The sequence below is a fragment of the Podarcis bocagei genome, assembly GCF_964188305.1.
Source record: "Podarcis bocagei genome assembly, chromosome: 9".
Lineage (NCBI taxonomy): Eukaryota > Metazoa > Chordata > Lepidosauria > Squamata > Lacertidae > Podarcis > Podarcis bocagei.
Window position 1 is genome coordinate 12,734,990 of NC_138134.1, and position 20,201 is coordinate 12,755,190.

The 20,201-nt window shown below is 42.3% G+C and overlaps 1 protein-coding gene and 1 long non-coding RNA gene across 2 annotated transcripts in view; one reads left to right on the plus strand and one right to left on the minus strand.

Moving 5' to 3' along the window:
- Positions 1-13,062, minus strand: part of LOC308594685 — a 201,794-nt gene extending 188,732 nt beyond the window's left edge. The window contains exons 1-2 of the long non-coding RNA XR_014011559.1: positions 11,815-13,062; positions 10,481-11,372 (exon numbers count right to left, since the gene is read on the minus strand). This is a non-coding gene — a long non-coding RNA (uncharacterized lncRNA). The remainder of the gene's footprint in view (positions 1-10,480; positions 11,373-11,814) is intronic.
- TBC1D19 (TBC1 domain family member 19) overlaps positions 1-20,201 on the plus strand; it is a 78,221-nt gene that overhangs the window by 39,257 nt on the left and 18,763 nt on the right. Inside the window, exons 12-15 of the mRNA XM_081207780.1 lie at positions 4,945-5,019; positions 6,996-7,058; positions 15,367-15,451; positions 19,317-19,361. Of these exons, the coding sequence (XP_081063906.1) occupies positions 4,945-5,019; positions 6,996-7,058; positions 15,367-15,451; positions 19,317-19,361 (268 nt within the window). The remainder of the gene's footprint in view (positions 1-4,944; positions 5,020-6,995; positions 7,059-15,366; positions 15,452-19,316; positions 19,362-20,201) is intronic.

Here is a 20,201-nt window from a genome sequence, read left to right on the forward strand (position 1 = left end):
GATGGTCCTATGGTTGCCATGGAGCCATGAAATCTCGAGGTAATCCAACAGCAGCCTCAGCTTGGCCGTGGATGTTAAAATCACCCAGAGTTATTGTTCGGGATTCCTCCAACACCACATTTGGAATACCTCGGCCAGCCCAGTAAGGGAAGCTGTTGAGCAATGGTGATATCATTGCGTGTGTTTTCATTAAGAATATCTATTTTATTTTCTGAGAGGATGCCCCTGTTTTTATTTTTATTTTAGTTTCACTGAAATGTAGAATTCAAGCGAAGGAGCTATGGATCTGCTATAACTGAATTTCACGGAGCTTTAAATTATTGAAAACACACACAGTATAACAAGATATTTCTCATGGTAATGAATAATTCAAATTTAGTTTCTGGAAACCTGATGAGATTAGATTTGTATTTCTACTATACTATAGACTGACTAGTCACCTTGAAGGACTTCTTTGGGTTGTTATCTATACTGTAATTTATTTATAATTGTGTTTGCTGTGCTTATTCAGTTTGAAATTAATAATAAAAGCTGTCCTTCATGTGATAAGCAGATAATAAATATTTATATAACTTTTTTGTTTGCCTTTTGCCACATGATGCCACCAAAAGTGACATTGAAACTGTGAAACTCCTGGCATTATTTTATGTTACATTTGGTAAACAAAGTAAGGTGTGTGTTTGGGGTTTTTTAAAGGTTTCAGGGAAAATATTTCGTTTTTCAGCCAGCATTCATTTTGCACAACAATGCCATTGCATGAGTAAAATTCCCCAGTGATTCTATGTTAACTGAAAAGTGGGACAGCCTATTCAATTTTTTTAAAAAAATAATATATCAAGAATTGAAAGATTATGAGTCCAGGAAGGAAATTATATTGTAGTTGTTATTGGAATGACTTGCTTAAGAGAATTGTTGTCAGTCAGTGATGAATTGAATGGACCAATGATGTAACTCATATAGGTAAAGATAAAGGACCTCTGGACAGTTACGTCCAGTCAAAGGTGACTATGGGATTGCGACGCGGGTGGCACTGTGGTCTAAACCACTGAGCCTCTTTGGCTTGCCGATAATAGAAGGTCGGCAGTTTGAATCCCTGCGACGGAGTGAGCTCCCGTTGCTCGGTCCCAGCTCCTGCCAACCTAGCAATTTGAAAGCTCACCAAAAGTGCAAGTAGATAAATAGGTACCGGTCTGGCGGGAAGGTAAATGGCGTTTCCATGCACTGCTCTGGTTTCAGTGTTCCGTTGCATCAGAAGTGGATTAGTCATGCTGACCACATGACCCAGAAAAACTGTATGTGAACAAACGCCGGCTCCCTCGGTCTGTAAAGCAAGATGAGCGGCGCAACCCCAGAGTCGTCTGCGACTGGGCTTAACTTTCAGGGGTCCTTTACCTTTACCTTTTAAAGGACCCCTGGACAGTTAAGCCCAGTCAAAGGTGACTATGGGGTTGCTGCGTTCAGCTTGCTTTCAGGCCGAGGGAGCCAAAGTTTGTCCACAGACAGATTTCTGGGTTATGTGGCCAGCAGGACTAAACCGCTTCTGGCGGAACACCGTGATGCAAACCAGAGCGCACGGAAACACCGTTTACCTTCCCACCACAGCGGTAACTGTTTATCTACTTGCACTGGTGTGCTTTTGAACTGCTAGGTTGGCAGGAACTGGGACAGAGGAACGGGAGCTCACCCCATCATGGGGATTCGAACCGCCGACCTTCTGATCGGCAAGGCCAAGAGGCTCAGTGGTTTAGACCACAGCGCTACCCGCTCCCTATAACTCATATAAGGCAGCTTAGTATATTGACTAGTTTAAAGTGCGCACACATCAGACCTTATCCGAAGTATTTCACTTGTGTGATTTCATCAGCAGCTGATAATTGGTTCTGCCCCCTAACCCAATACTTGGCATTTTGCTTTTCCTCTACCCATTCACTATTCTGCATCTGACTCCACTTGGTGGGTTTGGGGTTTCTAGTAAGCAAAGTGGACTTTGCAAACCAAATATGGCCAGTGTCATGGAATAGCACCTCGGAAGCTGTCATTGTGATAACCCCCCCAGTGCACAAAATAAATGCCCCTACTTTTGGACGCTATGCTGAGAGAGGTAGAACCTGCCACACAGAAGCTTTTTTGTTCTTTTGCAACATTCCTACCAATGTAGTATGTATACATTGTTCATAATTATGAAGCTTGTATTGTGGTTCGAGGACCCGACCCCCGCGATGCGGAATGAATACACAAGGACACATGCTATAAGGTTAATGGGCATGGAAAGGCCACAACTTTATTGATTACAGCAGTGGAAAAGGTATTGGCTTAGGCATTGGATCTCTAAAGCAAGTGGGTTTATTCACCAGTAGGTGGAGCCTGTTGATGCTAATCCAACTATAGACTCCCCCCTGATGTCACCGAGGGTCGTGCTATGGCCTCCCGCCAAGCAGGCATCGGACAGAACACACGACCGCCAGATTCCTTTAACAGAATACCCAAAAATTGAAGGCATAGGCGATGGCCACACCTAGCCCTTCGACACACTACAACACATTATTCCAATGCCTAACCTACCCACCAATACCACAAAAGTTGTGACGATTGCTACGAGGTAGGCGAAAAAACCAAGAAGCCTAATGCCAAATGGAAAAACTCCTACCAGGCCCCCTAGACAACCAGGGCGACCAACCTAAGGTCCATAGCAAGGCCAATAACCTAAGCCCTGACTCTAAGGGAGTGGAGGGTGGGTGACTCGCGATGAGACGATGGCGAAGAATGAGGCCGGGGAGAGGCTGGCACTGCAGCAAAAGGCTGCTGAACATGCCCCCTCCGAGGCACCTGGTTGGCTGCCTCCCGAGGGGCGTGGGCGCCAGCCAGGTGAGGTGGAGGCAGGGGGCTACGCCCCCTGCTACGGGCGGTGCTCAGGTTCCCGGCCACAACCACAACCTCTCTTCCAGGGAGGAGAGTCTTAATATTATGTAGTATTTTTTCATCCCCGTGGTCAGGTTCACATTTTGGATCTTGGCTCTTTCCCGTTAATGCAGGGTTGCTGTAACATCCTACCACTCACCGCCACACATTCTTGGAACTTTATTTTTTAAAAAACTTGTAAAATTAAGCCATGTCTAGAGGGCACCGACATAGTGTTGCTTATTCATGTGATATGCTATATAAATAACAAATCCACTTTCACATTCATGTGAAAACTTTTTAAATTTCCAAAACAGGAGATCAGTTCTTCATAGCTCAACATACGTAACTTGTATTCTACTTATACAAACCCCCATTCTATGGACAGGATACTGTGTTTGGGAGAAAGGCTTGTATACCTGATTATTTATATATATTCTGAATGTATCTAGTTCACATTCCTTTTCATCATTAAGTCTTGTCCTTTGCACTGTTGAATTTTTTACATCTTCTTCCATCTGTGGAATGATGTGCAATTGCCTATCATCAACTTCAAAATCCTAAAATAGAACAAAATTTGTTTATGGAAAAAGCAGATAATTTAATACAATAAACACAGTTGTGATGTGTATATTTTACAACTATTATATTTTCATATGCTGCCTTAAAAGGAGAACCAAGTTACTATTATCTTTCTCTTTCCTCCCCTCTTTATGCCAAAGTGCTTGCAGTGACCACCTCCAAAACTATGTTAGCCATCATGACATTTGTATGCCAAGTCATTAATTGTATTCTTCCAGCTGTGGCTTCTGTCTTCCTGATAGGATCCATGTGAGCTGTGTTTATGGCTGTATCTCTGCTTCTAGGTTTTGCTTGGCTAGAGTCTGCTTCTAGCCAGCTATGTTTGTGAAGAGGCTATAGCTTTGCATAAATTATTTAGAGGAATACCACTGACGTTCTTGGGGAAAATTGTTAACTGTTGCCCTCCAGTTTCTTGCCTCGTGAATTTAGCAGAATTCCTTTTCCCCTGCGGTTTTATTTTATAGGCTCTTTAAGAATCACCCCCTTCTGTTGTATACTTAGAATATTATTGATTGATGGATGGATGGATAGATGGATGGATGGATTGATTGCTACCCTAATGTATGCTGACTTTCAGAGCAAAGCCCTCCAGGGTGGCTCATGTAAAAAATAATAATTAGTTACATAGAAAATCTCTATTTTGCTGGCTGGCAATAATGCATTTATTACTAGACGGGTTGCAAAATTTGCCTTGGCTGTAAGTAAGTTGAGAGCTAGGCAGCAAGACAAGTATCATAAGGGGGAATGTGAGACATGGAGTGCTTAACTTACGCAAGAATGATTTTTGCATATTTGCTTTGCTGCTGCTGCTGCTGTTGTTCAGTTTTAAATCAATTATTTGTATCCTACACATTGTGACCAATTGTGATGGCTTATAGCTTTTAGCAATAAAGATTCATTCATTCATTCAACTGAGAATATTTCGAAAATATATAAAACCATTATACAGATCCAAAACTATCAATAGCACATTAAAACAATATAGATCTTAACACATAGCATCCTAATTAAATGCATCTTGAAATAAAAATGCTTTTTAAGATCCATTTAAAAACTTTCAAAGATGGAGCCATATTTTTTTTCTTTGTAAAGCAATTTTATATTGTCCTTTGGCTCCAGGAGGAATTAGTTACTAGAGTTACCACACTTCATGAAGACTTGATAGTTTTCACTGCCTGGTTGTGCGGAAGGAAGCGATGTGAGGAAATATCATATTTGGATGTTTGAAAAAGATTTTAGTTTTTGATCGACTTATGCGCAAATTATATCCCATTTATTTGAATGGGATATACTCAACAGTATCTTTCAGATTGTGTCCTGATATCCTTCTTTTTGAGCTGTTTACTCCATTTTCAACTTTAACATCATATGGTATTAAAATAAGCAAAACACTTACAACTACGAAGTGTGTCATTTGTTTTAAGTCTCACACAACGAATAATATTTAGCATTATTTCATTCTAGGATGTTTTGTACTATGAACAACTGAAGTCTAATGTGATTCAGCATGATCTTTTGGTGGACAATTTGATTTATAAAGTGAGTATTTCTAATTTATTTATCGCTATCTGTTGTTGTTTGTATCATCATCATCATCATCATCATCATCACTTTTTACTTATGAGTCTCTTTCCATGAGGCATCCTGAAACAATTTGCCCAATTCAGATACCAACTGGGATAATGATCTCCATTTAGAAGGCTTCTCTCTCTGTCTGTATCTGTTTGCTGACCGACCAAAGTGTCAGAATCTTTATTTTACTACTTTCAGATGAAAAACAACTGTTATTGTTTGTGAAAGGTTTCATCTAAAATTGCATGTATCTGAAGTATATCTGCAGTGGTTCAGTGCAAGAGTTAATATTTCTGCTGCTCCCCCCGCCCCTGTTGAATTATTTTGGAAAGGAAAAGAAAGAACAGACAAGGATTGGGCAAGCTTCCTTTTTGGGTCACCATTAGCAGTGGCATTAGCCCAGCTTCTTCCATTTTTCCCTTAGGCTCCCCCCCACCTTGCCGCTATTGCAGGTTGTTGTTATCTTGCAAGTGTGGTGGCAGCCTGGCTAATATTTTGCATCCTTCACAATGTCCTGTTTCACGGCGTTTGCGGGTGGGTTGGTCCGCCACATCAATAAATGGTGGAGAAACTTCTGCAAAGTGCACGGATTTTTCTGATGCAGAGAGAAGACATTCAGACAACTTCTCAATGTTGCCTCAACTCTTCCAGTGTAACAATTATATGCACAGCTTGCTTAGAAGGAAATGGAAGTTGAATGTCGATTGCTAAAAGCATGTGAGAAGATTTGGATTTGGGGTTGAATAGAGAGAGGGTCTGTCTCAAATGCCATCCTTCAATACAGCCCTGATTCATAAGAGCCCTTCTGAAGCTACTTTTTTTTAATGCAAAACCTGCCTTAATTTACAACCGACAATAACAGCATCCATAGATTCCTATACATTGTCTACTTTGGCTGTTAGTCAGACATCTGTAATTTTGTCCTGAATGGATAGGAAAAGCGTGGTGAATAGAGGGGGGAAATGGTTTTTGGCTCTCTGCTGAGTTCATATTTGGGATGGGATATAAATTTTCTGAGTCTGACTCCTCCCCTGATATGCTCCTTTGTTGCATCTGTGGTGGTGTTGTACCAGTGTGACATTCTGCCACAGCAGTATTACATTAGAACAAACTGTGATGTATCTTCACAATTCACTGGCTCAGGCTATTTAGGTGTTTCCTGTGATTTTCCAGAGAAATGGCATCTGGATCATAGGTTTGTGCAGCTATTTTATTCAGTACACACACACACACACACACACACACACACACACACATTAGACACTGTAACAATTTACAAACCACCAAGAACAGATTCCTTGGCCTCCTCGTGTGTCAGGTGTGATAGGAAGGGGCATATAGAAATGCAAGCTGTTTTAGAAATGCATAGTTTTACTGTTGTTTTTCAGCTGGGATCCGCAAGCATTTTTGGTATGGCATTGCAGGGGGCTGGACTAGATGACCCTCGGTTCCCTTCCAACCTTAAAATTCTTTGATTCCATGCATTGTCTCAAACTTCTTCAAAACCATTCCTCAGTTCTTGCCACGTGCCATGGCAAAGGAAAGCTTATTGTCTGAGAAATACAAACCTAGAACTCTCAAAGGGGTGCATGATTAGTTTTTCGGTTCTTTGATGACTGTGGAATGCAGTTAAAATGTTAATTGGGAGATAATTTGCTTTCCCTCTCCCATTGAAAGAGTGGGGAAACTCCCATTGATGAAAACTAATAAGAAGTGACGTGATCAAATATAGCATATGGATATCAGTGCCTAGTGTTATGATGTTACTAATAGATTTTTTTTCTGTGTGCAGGAAATGTGAAGTTGACAACAGGTGGAGTGAATAGTTATTAACTCTGTAGCATGACAACAATAATATCTTGTTATGCTAATGCATCGCAGGAGCTTCCCAGCTGGAAAATATACTTCTCAAGCTTCAAATTTTTATGGTTTTTCATTTGCAGGATGTGAAGCTTACAGCCAGCAATGATGACTACTACTTCGTGTTTGAGGATTATTTATATCAGGTAAGTAATTACTGTTATTGCAGCAGCCTGTCAGTGGAAAAAAGTGACATGCAAATTAGGTACAATTTGTTCCAGGTATCTTTTAAGCCCAGTAAAACTGATAGTGAATTACAGTTGCACTAAGCTGACCAGCGGGACGCGGGTGGTGCTGTTGGTTAAACCACAGAGCCTAGGACTTGCTGATCAGAAGGTTGGCGGTTCGAATCCCCGCGACGGGGTGAGCTCCCGTTGTTTGGTCTCAGCTCTTGCCAACCTAGCAGTTCGAAAGCACAAAGTACAAGTAGATAAATAGATACCGGTCCAGCGGGAAGGTAAATGGCGTTTCCGTGCGCTGCTCTGGTTCACCAGAAGCAGCTTAGTCATGCTGGTCACATGACCTGGAAGCTGTCTGCGGACAAACGCCAGCTCCCTCGGCCTAATGGTCAGGGGTCCTTTAAAGCTGACCAGCAGCGGAATCCTATGCATGCCTACTCAGAAGTTCTACTATGTTCGGTAGGGCTTTCATTCAAGGAAGTGTGTATATGATTACAGCCTGGATGACTTAGTGCCTCAGTTAAATGGATCCATCAGTCACTGTCCAGAATCACTCAGCTATGCCTGTGCATGACTACCTTTTACCATAAACAACCTTCAGCCAGCAAAGTTAAAGATAACTAACAGGCTACGTCAAACTCCTATTCAAATTGTCATTTTGTGCAGCCACAATGTGTGGATGACTGGTTTCACTATGTTAGCCCTAGCTGAAAAGGATCTAAGACTCTCTGAAAATTGAATCACCTGGGAAGGGTTACACTTTGAGATGCTAGATTTTTCTGTACTGTCCGTTGATGTGCACTGGCGAATACTTATAGCAGTAATTCTGGACCTCTATTGATTTTCCGTTGGCCATACGGCATACTCTTTCAGAACACTGTGAATTTTCTCATACCCTCTCTTCTTCGGAGTATCCCTGGTATAAGAAAAGCCAGACTGAGGGAGCAGAAAGGCAGTAATTTGTAAGAGAATGTGATTTGTGCAACTGAGAATTAATGGAGGCACAGGAATGATAATATAATAATAATTTTAATTTATTTATACCCCACCCATCTGGCTGGGTTTCTTCAGCCACTTTGGGCGGCTTCCAACAGAATATTAAAAACGTCAAATATTAAAAACTTCCCTAAACAGGGCTGCCTTCAGAGGTCTTCTAAACGTGGAGATGCTCCTTTGGGTATACTGGACCGAGGCCATTTAGGGCTTTAAAGGTCAGCACCAAAACTTTGAATTGTGCTCAGAAACGTACCAGAAGCCAATGTAGGTCTTTCAGGACCGGTGTTACATGGTCTTGGCGGCTCCTCCCATCTTGCTATCCACATTAAACAACAGTATAGATGAGCCCTAAGCTATGTAGCTTATTAAGAGCAACTGTGGAGAGATATTGAAAGATACAGTGGTGCCTCGCAAGACGAAAAGAATCCGTTCTGTGATTCTCTTCGTCTAGCGTTTTTTTCCGTCTTGCGAAACAAGCCCATTGAAGGATTAGCGGATTAGCGCTATTAGCGGCTTTTAGAGGCTTTTAGCGGCTTATCTGCTGATCGGATCAGCTGATAAGCGGCTTAGCGCTATTAGCGGCTTTTAGAGGCTTTCAGTGGCTTTCAGTGGCTTATCTGCTGATCGGATCAGCTGATAAGCGGCTTAGCGCTATTAGCGGCTTTTAGAGGCTTTCAGCGGCTTATCTGCTGATCGGATCAGCTGATAAGCGGCTTAGCGCTATTAGCGGCTTTTAGCTGCTTTTAGCAGCTTATCTGCTGATCGGATCAGCTAATTAGCGGCTTAGAGAAAAGGGGGGGGGGGAACCAGCAGGAACTCTCAAGACATTGTCGTCTTGCGAAGCAAGCCCATAGGAGATTCGTTTTGCGAAGCACCTCCAAAACGGAAAACTCTTTCGTCTAGCGAGTTTTCCGTCTTGCGAGGCATTCGTCTTGCGGGGCACCACTGTATTGGGACAGATTCCACATGCTGAAACAATGTACACATTGGAGTCCTATGGGACTTGCAGGAGAAAAGTAGTATTGTTGATCATCATTTATATAGAGACCTGCAGATAAATACGGTGCTACACAGAATGACATTAGCAAAAGGGGTTGGTGAACTACTCCAAGGACATAGCAACCTAGATTTTGTCATAAACAGAAAGAAGGAAGGGAAATGGGAGGGTAAAAATGTGATCAAATGCAGTTAGATGTGCTAAAACCATGTTTCAGCTGGAGATGAAGATTAAAAGGCAAAGAAAAGGTGAGTTTTGAGAAAGATGTGAGATTAGAGTTTTGGGAGGAACTCCCAGAAAAAAAAAATGTTTAAAAGGTAAATACCACTTAAATATGATAGTATTAAGCAGTCTCTTGTCCTAAAGCTCTGCACAGGAAATGTTGTATTCTTATATTTATACAGTACTGTTTCCGACCTTGAACACTTAGGATGGGGAAGTGTTAGTCTTAAGTAAACAAGCATCCGTAATTTATTACCTTTGCTTCTAGTAAAGGAGAGCCAACTAATTTGTGTGGACTTGCATATATTGTTTCTTTTTAGTCTCCTTAAATGGAAGCTTATTACATTTGCAAATTTCCTAATGTGTATTTGATTGCAGTGTCTACATAAATGTCATGGGGGAGGCTTCACATTTTCGTGGCACTTTCAACTCGATTAGTCACAGCTGTTAGGGTGGGCTTGCCATTTTGTCGATTATAGCTACATAAAACAAGCTGAAATATATTGGTGGCTGAATGTATCCCTCCTTAGAGGACAGACTGATTTGTTTAGTCCTCTGAATGCTAGAAATTAACAATAATTAGGACTCCTGGTTTTTTATGTGATATGTATGATGGTGTTTTTTTAATATTAAAAATATACAGCAGAATTTATACCTCCCTATCCATCTTTACTAGTAATACTAATGTACTAATTGAAAGCTCATGATCTGAGCACGAGTCCTTATCTAGTCAAAGCAGCAGCACCTATATATAAGTATTAGCAGGTTCAGGGGAAGCCTGCAGTTTGAAGAAATACAAAAAACTTTAGTTAAAAACAACCTTAATGTGGGGAAGAACCTCAAAAATAGCACAGAGTGTCCCCATATAGATGTTTTGATAGGCTTGCCTAAACAAGAATGTTTTGATCATGTGCCAAAAAAATACAGCAAAAACACTTCTCTAAATGTCTATTAACAGGGAGTATCAAAGTGCAGGTACCACTACACTAAAAGACTGATTTGAACAGATCCCAAGTTGTTACCAGTTTTATATACCTACAGTATCGTTACTGTTGGTACGTGGGTGGCATTGTGATCTAAACCACTGAAGCTCTTGGGCTGGCTGATCGGAAGGTCAGTGGTTCGAATCCCCATGGATTCGAGCTCCCATTGCTCTGTCCCAGCTCCTGCCAACCTAGCAGTTCAAAAGCACACTAATGCAAGTAGATAAATAGGTACCGCTGCAGCGGGAAGGTAAATAGCATTTCCGTGCACTCTGGTTTCCATCACTGTGTTCCGTTGCGCCAGAAGTGGCTTAGTCCTGCTGGCCACATGACCTGGAAAGCTGTCTGTTGACAAACGCCGGCTCCCTCGGCCTGAAAGCAAGATGAGCGCCACAACCCCAGAGTCGCCTTTGACTGGACTTAACCGTCCAGGGGTCCTTTACCTTTTTTTAACCTTTACCAACAGTAACACCTGGAACTTGGCTTGGTAGCAAACTGGCAACCAGTGAATATCTATGAGCAGAGTTGTTACATGGTGACAGAGTCTCACAGCTGTCAGCACCCGTATTCTGCAAAAAATGCATTTTCTGGGTCAAGTGGAAGGGAAGCCCCACAGAGAGTGCATGGCGGTAATGCCTAAACTGCTGTGGTAAAGTTATCCTGGTTGTAGTTGTTGTACCCAGTGCAGCTGGTAAAAGGCACTTCAACCACCGAGGCTGCCTATTCCCCCAGTGACAAAGGTGGAACCAGAAGAACCCTCATACTCTGGACCTGCTATTTCAGGGGAAGCGCAGCCCAGTCCTGGGCAGGCAAAATCAATCCAAAAATCTGTTTCATAATCAAAAGGAGCTTCCGGACTGGCAGAAGGTATAGTGAAAAATATTTTCCAGTCAGTGGTCGCTTGACAGTTCTGACTGATGGAAGTCTCACACGCCCCTTTCTGAATCAGTTAGCTCTGAAATGCTAACGACAGTGCGAACTCATCTCTGTCAGAGTAAATCTGATGTCATTCAAAATCCTGGGGATAAATATAGATAAGTCAGTTACCCGTAAATTGCTCTCTGCAGGGCAGTACTAAGTTACCTGTCAGGGAACTGCCATCGGAGCCAAGAGTGGAGGTAAGGCTCCCCGACCATGCAGGAGAAAGGACCAGCAGAGGGAGAGAGAACACTTCCCTTGGGGAAGGAAATCAGCGTGACACCTGGGAGGAAGGGGACCAGGGAAGGACTTCGGAGAGAGGGCTCCAAGACTCTTCCACAGAGACCAGCGGGGAGAGTCCAGGACCTCCGCTGGCTACGCCTGCTCTGCGCAGAAAGCTTCCGCGCAGGGAGGCTAGGCGGAGACTGGGCGTCAAGGAATTTTTATGTTGGAAGAAATTCAGGAAACGCCCACTGACGGATTCTGCCAGCGACTGACACAGCCACGGAGAAAGGGCTGTCCAGCCAGGGAAAGGTTTAGCCAGGCAACGTTGCCTAGAACTTCAGCATCCTTTACGCACGAGCAACCCCAATTCCCATTACATTACCATTTTGCAAAAATGGTGTGTGTCCTTGTTCATCTCATTCATCAACGAAAACACTGACCAGTTCAGAGAACAAATGAATGGGCAGGAAATGAACAGAATTAAACTTTCTTGTAGGTGTGGTCACTCCTATACCTCATAGCAGGCAGCTATCTAAGAGTAAAAATTCATATTAGATAGTGAAAACTGGGGCTCTAGCTGCATGTGCCTTGTGGGGAGGGACACATCACTTAGAATAGAGAGTCATTTGGTGGGAGGGGTTGCTGAATGCTCCCCCCCCCTCCCAAATTCCCCTGGAAATGTTACTCTATGCTTGGAGACATGTTGTTGTTTTTTTGCTCTTTTTCGTTTAGCCAGGCCTGCCTATGGCGAAAACGCCCTAGTAGAATTTTCAGGGAACGATTGGCTGGCACAGCAAGTACAGTCGTACCTTGGTTCTCAAACGCCTTGTGACTCGAACGTTTTGGCTCCCAAACGCCGCAAACCCGGAAGTGAGTGGTTCCGGTTTGCGGACATTTTTTGGAACCCGAAAGTCCGACACAGCTTCAGCGGCTTCCGATTGAGTGTAGGAAGCTCCTGCAGCCAATCAGAACCCGTGATTTGGTTTTTGAATGTTTTCCGAAGTCAAACGGACTTCCGGAATGGATTCCACTCAAGAACCAAGGTACCTTCCTCCTGCCTACTTGATTCTCCTTTGAAAATCTGCTTCCCACGTTCACCTTAACCATCAGAGGACACATGTTTAATGTATAAGTTCTCTTGGGAGAAACGCCTTTGGGGAAAATGAAGGGACTTGTCTTTCCCATCTCATTTTGGCTAAATACAGACATTTGTGGTACTAAGGCATTAGGTTTGATTCAGCACAAACACCTTGATAACTATACAAATATAATGAAGTCTGTGTGCGTGTTTTAGCTGCAAAGAAAACCGCCAGTTTTCTTAATGTCTCATTACAGATGTTTCTCTGTGTCTCATACAAGCAAATGCTGTGATAAGATTGGGGAGAATGGATTGCATGCGACGTCTGGACTGATCAAGTCATATCCTCCCCAGCTTCTTTAAAACTAAGTCATTGCTTAGCAGGAGAGGTAGCCTTGCACTGCTGTCTGTTGTTCAGATTCATTTATTTATTTATAGGTGCTATCACCAAGCAAGGGAGTTATATATCGGTGTAAATCCTATCAGCCAATAGCAATGGACACAAACCAAAATAAAACACAAACTTCACATTTTGAATTACCTTGGTGAACTGCAGTACAGTGGTACCTTGGGTTAAGTACTTAATTCGTTCCGGAGGTCCGTACTTAATCTGAAACTGTTCTTAACCTGAAGCACCACTCTAGCTAATGGGGCCTCCTGCTGCTGCCGCACCGCCAGAGCATGATTTGTGTTCTCATCCTGAAGCAAAGTTCTTAACCTGAAGCACTATTTCTGGGTTAGCGGAGTCTGTAACCTGAAGCGTCTGTAACCCGAGGTACCACTGTATTCTCTGATGGGTCCCTATCTGAACAAGTGCTAACGTAAAATGAAATTTACACGGAACATAAATAAAGTGACGTAAAACCTGACTATTCTTGTTTAAAGTGTTACAGTGTTCTTGCTAAAGAGCTATTCTTGAATTGGCAGGACTTTGTTGCTTGTCCAGGCCTTTCTGCCCAGGGATGGGTCATCTCAGCTTTGCTTATTGCTAGAAATATAAGGCTTTCACTGTTCTTGGGGAAAGCTGAGAATGTAAATGGCAGGAAACAGGACAGGAAGGAAAAGTGTGTGCATCTGCATTCTGAACAACAGCCAGAACTTCACTTTTCTCTTTGTATTCACCCCAGTTGTTATAAATTAGCTTTTAATTTTTCCTATTTATTAGTACTCTGTTGAGTGTACTATGTTTTGACAGTTTAGATAAGATCAAAAGCTGGTAATGAATAGTGTTGGTTGTAAAGTGTGTGTTTAAGATAAAGGCCCTTTGTCATCTGAAAAAATGTTAATCTGCAAAATAGTAAGCTGCTCAAGAGGTAAAAACCATATCTCAGCCAGAAAATTATTATGTCCTCTGTCAAAAGCGCAGACATTTTCCCAAGACCTTTTTGCTTTTGACAAATGTAATTATCGAAAGGCTGCGTTTACAAAAATATTAAACAAAAAGGAGCTGTCTGAGTGGATGATGCGCAGGGAGACATTGCCATGGCACTGAAAGCATTCTAGGTAGAATGCAGATTCATTCACTTTTCCTTCCTGTCAGCTATTCAGCTGCATAGATTTGTCCATACTTTTACAGCAAAATTAAATGTAATGCAAGAGATCCATGATCAGATCTCCCAGTTTCCTGGTTTTCTTAAAAGCAGCTAACAGGGAACCTCAAATTGCAGAAGCGGGGTTAATATTTTCCATCGATGTCTCTGTCCATCGGTCTCTCCCTCTCCCTCCCCCCCACCTCTTATTTGTCCAGCTGGGGAAAACACAGGTGAAAACAGAATTAGATTTCCAGGAATGCTTCCATCTCTTCAAAATCTAAACAAAAGAACTGTTCTTTTAGACAACTAATGCAATTTTGAGGAGGAAACACAGTTTATCTTGCCTTTATTCTACCTAGAATGCCATGGTAATGTTTCACTGTACATCATCCACTCAGACAGCTCCTTTTTGTTTAATATTTTTGTAAACGCAGCCTTTTGATAATTATATTTGTCAAAAGCAAAAATGTCTTGGGAAAATGTCTGCGCTTCTGACAGAGGACATAATAATTTTCTGGCTTTTACCTCCTTGAGCAGGTTACTATTTTGCAGATTAACATTTTTTTCGGATGAAAAAGGGCCTTTATCTTAAACACACTTTACAACCAACATTATTCATTACCAGCTTTTGATCCTATCAAAACTATCAAAACATGGTACACTCAACAAAGTACTAATAAATAGGAAAAATTAAAAGCTAATTTATAACAACAGAGGTGAATACAAAGAGAAAAGTGAAGTTCTGGCTGTTGTTCAGAATGAAGGCAAGATAAACTGTTTCCTCCTCAAACTTGCGTTAGTTGTCTAAAAGACCAGTTCTTTTGTTTAGATTTTGAAGAGATGGAAGCACTCCTGGAAATGTAATTCTGTTTTCACCTGTGTTTTCCACAGCTGGATAAATAGCAGGTGTGTATGTGTGAGAAAGAGAGACAGAGACATGGATGGAAAAATATTAACCCCCCCCCCTTCTGCAATTTGAGATTCCCTGTTAGCTGCTTTTAAGAAAACCAAGAAAATGGGAGATCTGATCATGGATCTCTTACATTACATTTAGTTTTGCTGTAAAAGTGTGGACAAATCTATTGTCTGAATTAGATATACCTTGCTCTGAATTGGTGAGACAATTTACATGTTATAGAGAAACTCAAGGATTTAACTCACCTTTCTCAAAGTGACCGGTACAACTTGAGAGGATGAAGAGGCTAACCTAGTCAAATTTATTTGCCTTTATTTTTATTTTGCAGGAAATGGCGGTTTAATGTCAAACTTCAAGGTGATCTTATTCACTGAACGGTTTCTGATATTCCTGTTGTTGTTTTTACAGGTATTACTTTGTTTCTCACGAGACACTTCAGTGTTGGAACACTTTGCGTACAATAGTGCTACTCCACCCAAGTCATACGTTCGAGGTAAAGAAACAAATATTTATTGATGGAATTTATAAAAGATTATTGTTGGTGACCAGCCTTTGACTTCCGCTGGTGATCGTCAACGGCTGAGCAGGACTCAAAACCAGATTTCTCTGGTCCAGGTCTTAACACTACAATGCAAACTGTATTTGTGGCTCACCACAAATAACCTACTTTTGTGCTGCCTGCAAAAACAGGTGGATTTTTTTAATTGGCTTTTTGTTGCAGAGGTTGAGTACTTGGCAGCAAAGCCGGTAGGCTACATTCGGGGTGGCAAGTCTTGTGTTGCGCAAGTCTGACAAAGAGCGGGACTAGACATTATGTGTAGTTCTGTGTTTCTTTTTCCAGGCTTTGCCTCGTTCTATATACTGAGGCTGCAATTTGAAGCTGAAGACCAGGGGAAGAGGGTCATTCTAATCTTTCCCTCTTGCAGTGCTTTTCTCCTGACAAGTCTCACCCACTGATACTGTTATCCCTGCGGAGGGAAAAAATAACATGTACCCATACTTTTTTTGATAGTGACTGTAAAGGCAGCTGGCTGTGTGTTTGTGCTTTCTTTTCAGTTGCCTACATGTGAGGCAGTTCAATACTTTAAACAGCTATAATAGGATTACTCTCCCCGCCATAAAAGTAGGAAGTCTACAAATGTATATTTCCTGGCAACAGAAGGCTTTTGACTTTGTGCCCAACTGTTACTGCATTTTGAAAATGCTAATTATGTTTTATAATGCAGCTTTAAAATAATTCCTACAGAATTCAATGTTCTGCACATGAATGGTATTTATGAAAGATTGATTGATTGATTGATTGATTGATTGATTGAATTTATATACTGCCTTATACCCGGAGGTCTCAGGTCACAGAAAAGACGAAAACAGATCAAAAGCAGAAGTAGAGAGCGTTTTCATCTATCATAAAACCTAAGGCTCTAAAACCAACCATGACTGTCATCTTTTACATTCTCTCCAGATCGCATCATAGGTCCCTGCTTAACTTCAGAGAGAGAAAATGACCCTACAGTGGTACCTCGGGTTAAGTACTTAATTCGTTCCGGGGGTCCATTCTTAACCTGAAACTGTTCTTAACCTGAAGCACCACTTTAGCTAATGGGGCCTCCTGCTGCCGCCACGCCGCCGGAGCACGATTTCTGTTCTCATCCTGAAGCAAAGTTCTTAACCCGAGGTACTATTTCTGGGTTAGCAGAGTCTGTAACCTGAAGCGTATGTAACCCAAGGTACCACTGTATTTTAAAATTCATGTAGGCATATGCTAAAACAGCAATTTCGCTCAAATAATGCTTCTGCGCTCTAGATTTAAATAATGGGTTTGATCCTCTCAAAGCAAAGCACTTTTTAAGTCCTGCTAATTTCTTTTAAGCTTTACTGATACTAGGCTGAAGGGATGGGGGAGAGGGAATGACGCTTGGCTTTGTCATGGAAATCTGTCTTCACAGAAAGTGAAGGCAGGAAGGCAGTTTTGTATTGTGCTGGGTAGAGCAGCCTAAGATGCTCTTCTCCTTTCAGTAGGTCTCAGCTGATCCTCCCCCCCCAAAACCCCCCAAAAACAGAGTATGCTCTGTTCCCGTTGATGCCCCCGAGAGAAAAAGTGATGGCCCTTTAATTGAATGGGCAGTAGAGTTTTCACCACTTTTTATTCCCTTATCTTCCTCTGCCTGATGTGACCCAGGGCAGAAATGATCAGGACGTCTCACTTCCTTTCCCTGTCATAACAGCTGCATGGAACTTTAATTTGACCAAGGAAGTGGGCTTGCAAAGAGGGCTTAGTCCTTTTCTTCTTAGCCCTGATATATGGCATTTTCCTTCAGAAGCTCATCTGGGTGAAGAGGGAATGGTTTGGGTCCCATGTCTCCACATCACCTGGGAGAGAGCATGCCCAAAGGAGTCGGCTTTTCCCTTCACTTAACGTTGAGCAACGGCAGGTTCAAATCCTGAGCTGCCGACAAAAATAGAGTGGCTTGCCAAATTATTGGAGTACTACAATATATCCAAAACAAGGGGAGAAATTGGAAGGATCTCAAAAGAGAAGATAGATATGGACTGGAAGGTGTTTAAAAGATACTTGCAAAACCATATCGAAAAATCAGAACTCCTATTAGAATAAACAAGTTCCATTTCAAATACTGAAATACTAAATAAGATGGATAACAATGTGTAATAGAAAAAGAAGTATGAAATTAGGTTAAAGGTGTGTGAAAGTAATAGAAGTGGAAAGAAATTGCAATGGAGTAGATTGGAAGTCTAACACAAAGGTGGGGTGAGGGGTGGTGGATGGGAAAAGGAATTATTTGTGGGATTGAGTGTAAGTATGTTTGAACACTTTTAAGTATTGTATGAAATGTATGTTTGTATGCTTGTATATTTGTAATATATGTGCATTAATGATGAATTATTTTAACAATAAAAACTTATTAATTATAAAAAACCAAAAAAACAACAACAAACAAACCAATCCTGAGACTCAAAGGAAATGTGATGGGAAAGATCCGTTATGAGGATTTCCCAGAAACATTTTTACTCCAAAGTTGCTAGCATCAGCTGCTAGTTTAACTGCGATTGGGGGAGGGATGTTTAACTCCCTTCCCATCTCCGAAATAGATATGAAGAAGGATAATTACAGCAGGGAAATGCCATAGAAAGAAGGCGTTAAGCACCCAGTGATAGTTTGCCAGTCAAACTACCAGCCTCACACTACTGTTTTAAATTAAATCTACCTATCTATGAGAGAACCGAACCATCAATCACATCCGCTTTGGTGCTCAGTATTTGAACTGTTGTTGCTAAATAGCAAGTAAAGTGAGAAAACCACTCACTCACTTGGTCTGTGAGCTGCCCTGAGACCTCCAGGTACAGTGGTGCCTCGGGTTACATACGCTTCAGATAACATATGCTTCAGGTTACAGACTCCGCTAACCCAGAAATAGTACCTTGGGTTAAGAACTTTGCTTCAGGAGGAGAACAGAAATCGTCCAGCAGCGCGGCAGCAGCAGGAGGCCCCAATAGCTAAAAGTGGTGCTTCAGGTTAAGAACAGTTTCAGGTTAAGAACGGATCTCCGGAACGAATTAAGTACTTAACCCGAGGTACCACTGTATAGGGTGGTATATAAAATCAATCAATCAATCAATCAATCAATCAATCCTGTCCAACTTGCTTGTCTGCATGCAAAGTCAGAAATGGAGAGCAGGATTGTTTCCCCAAAATTCATATTAAGAAATCCAATAGGTGGCTGTTAAAAGTTTGAGTAAGACATGTTTCACGTATTTGCATAGATCTCATTCATTGTTCGTTCTTTTAGAAGATTATTTTGTAGATTGGTCTGTTTTACAGCTCTGTAGCGTTACACCATAGGGATGCGGGTGGCGCTGTGGGTTAAACTACAGAGCCTAGGACTTGCCGATCAGAAGGTCGGTGGTTCGAATCCCCGTGACGGGGTGAGCTCCCCTTGCTCAGTCCCTGCTCCTGCCAACCTAGTAGTTCAAAAGCACGTCAAAGTGCAAGTAGATAAAGAGGTACCGCTCCGGCGGGAAGGTAAACGGCGTTTCCATGCGCTGCGCTGCTTCGCCAGAAGCGGCTTAGTCATGCTGGCCACATGACCCGGAAGCTGTACGCTGGCTCCCTCGGCCAATAAAGCGAGATGAGCGCCACAACCCCAGAGTCGGCCACGACTGGACCTTATGGTCAGGGGTCCCTTTACCTTTACTAGCGTTACACCATAATCATTCCAAATTTCCCACTGCCGTTTCACTTTCTCAACTGTATCAGATCTACATTTTCAGTTTGGAAAAGTCTTTGTTCTCTTCCCGTATGTCTGTTACTTACTCTTTCCCATTGACTGTTCTTTTCACAGGGAAACTTGGCATGGAAGAATATGCTGTCTTTTATCCGCCAAATGGTAAAGCAGTTATCCTGTTGCCTCCTCTAGTGGGGAAAGGGGAAACTGCAGTAATTTCTAAGATCACGAATTCTCCTGATTTATGTAACGGACAACTGGAAACACAACAGGCTTTGACAGGAAGGGGTTTCCCTCTTTTCTTAGAGAATTGACCATGTTTTATCATGTTCTAGCCACTGTTTGGGCATGCTCAATCCCACCATTGTCTTTGGCTGAGCCTATTTTGCATATGCTGTAGTACAATTTTTACATCAAGAGGTGGCCTTTCTGCCACTAGCTCATGGTTTGGAGTTGGAAGTCTGTGGGAGCAGGCTTGCTGAACCCTTTCCCAACTCACCATGCGGTTTGCATTAGTAGCAAGTGAGTTGCACAATTTGCAGACTGGGCCACCTGTATTTGGGGGACTGGAATATGGCAGCCCTGCGCTAAGACCTTCTAGCAGTTGGTCCCTTACCTTTCCTGCCCTGATCTGGCCACAGTGATCCATGCGACGGTCACCTCCAGGCTTGACTACTGTAATTCGCTCTATGCAGGGCTGCCCTTGAAGCTGTCCCAGAAACTCCAGTGGGTGAAGAATGTTGCAGCGAGGCTCCTCACGGGGTCTCTGCCATGGGAGCATATTCACCCAGTGCTTTTCCAGCTGCACTGGCTCCCGGTGGAGTACAGGCTCATATTTAAGGTGCTGGTTTTGACTTTTAAAGTCCTTCACGGCCTAGAACCCTCGTACCTACGGGATTGGCTCTCGTATGCCCCACGGAGAACCTTAAGGTCCATATATAGCAACACCCTAGAGGTCCCGGGCCCTAAGGAAGTTAGATTAGCCTCAACCAGAGCCAGGGC